Source organism: Geospiza fortis, unplaced genomic scaffold (assembly GCF_000277835.1).
Source record: "Geospiza fortis unplaced genomic scaffold, GeoFor_1.0 scaffold276, whole genome shotgun sequence".
NCBI lineage: Eukaryota > Metazoa > Chordata > Aves > Passeriformes > Thraupidae > Geospiza > Geospiza fortis.
In genome coordinates this window covers 460,382-461,937 of record NW_005054527.1, presented here as the reverse complement: position 1 = coordinate 461,937, position 1,556 = coordinate 460,382, and the positions used below count along the sequence as shown (strand labels likewise).

Below are 1,556 nucleotides of genomic sequence, written 5' to 3'. Positions count from 1 at the left end.
GAATGTTTGCACAAGTCTGCTGCTCCCCAGAGCAGCTTCAAACCAGCTGCCTTGGGTTGCACAAGCACACAGGAGCATTTGCATTTAATCTCATTGCCCCCGAGGTTTCTATTCAGTCAGAGTCAGCCTCAAGTGCTGCTGCCATACCTTGAACCACCTTTTTTCCTAACAGGGATGGAAAAAGCAGAAAAGGAATTGGAGTTGGGGATCTGCCTCTCTGGCTACTGTAGATGGGACTGGACCTGGTTTGCCTTTCTGATCCTCATCCTAGCAGGTAAAAATGAGATAATCAAGGCAGGTGGAGTAGTTGTGTTACAAATAATTCTGTGTACCAGTGGTTTCTCTTGCCTCTGGAGGTTTTAGACGAAAAGAACATGTTTTCATTAGGAAAATTCTGGTTGTTTAGGAGACCATTGAGACTGTGATAAATGGGGAGATAATCAATGTTAAACTAGTTTAGTAGTGTTGTGCTTATTTTTAATCTCTCCAGTGGAACAGAACCGTGCAGCGCAGTGTCACATGCTGTGTCACAAAGACGTCACATTGCTGTGTGAAACAGTATCGTTTTTAGAAGCAAATAAATACTTGAGGGACTTTTCCAGCCTGTAGGTTTATTTTGTGGAATTTTGAAACATAAATATCCGATACCAATAAAACGCGGGGTAAGGAGAGACACTTGGGGTTCGAGTTTACTTTTCTCCCCAGGGAAAGAAAATAGACAAGGCTGTTTCTGGAAATACACAGAGCCCAAGCCCAGCCGGGGATGTCACTTCCATAGGTGTTGGCAATGGGTGGGATGAAGGAGCAGAGAGCCCGAGCTCTGCCTGTCCCTGGCCCAGGAGGCACCCGAGGCCATGCCCACCTCTGTGGCAGACACAGCTTCCACCTGTGAAAAACGCCAATTGCTTGTTTGTACAATTTTAAAAGTTTAATAGTAATAAAATGTTTATATAATTAGAGCAATAGAAATTTGAACAATTGTGATTAGGGCAATACGAGACAATAAGAGTTACAGACAGTTCGGTTATCTCTTTCTGGGCAAAATAAAGCCCGAAAAAGGACCCACGTTAACAGAGGATTAACCCTTAAAAGCAATAACCTGTTGCATATTCACACATCTCATACACTCTGTATAAATTCTATTCAAATAAAGGATTCTGTCTGGTCAGTGTTACTTTCTTCCTCTTAATCCTGACTGCGTCTTCAGAACTGAGCGAGGCAGGAAGAAATTTCTTCCTTCCGATAAGAGATTTTTGAAAAAATTAATACAGCATAACTTTCTAACATAACACATGTGATATTCCTTTTAATATTTGCGAAAAGCCAGTCATAAAACACGCATTTTTCACACAGCGCAGGGCTCGCCCCGCACCTCGGCCCTCTGGGGCTCTCCGTGAGGGGCTGCCCCCCCTCAGGGCGGCTCGCTGCCAACACGGCCGCGCCACTGGCCCCATGGCCGCTCTGCACTAATTGCTGCGGATTGTTCTAATCTCATTAACGCGGCCCGTGTGGCACCGACAGCCCCGAGCCAGCCGCGCTGCCCGGACCCTTTAAGG

At 45.6% G+C, this 1,556-nt stretch overlaps 1 protein-coding gene across 1 annotated transcript in view; it reads left to right on the top strand.

The window, feature by feature from the left end:
* Positions 1-854: 854 nt before the first annotated feature.
* HSPA4L (heat shock protein family A (Hsp70) member 4 like) overlaps positions 855-1,556 on the top strand; it is a 24,695-nt gene continuing 23,993 nt past the window's right edge. Inside the window, exon 1 of the mRNA XM_031063751.1 lies at positions 855-908. Coding sequence (XP_030919611.1) covers positions 855-908 — 54 coding nt within the window. The remainder of the gene's footprint in view (positions 909-1,556) is intronic.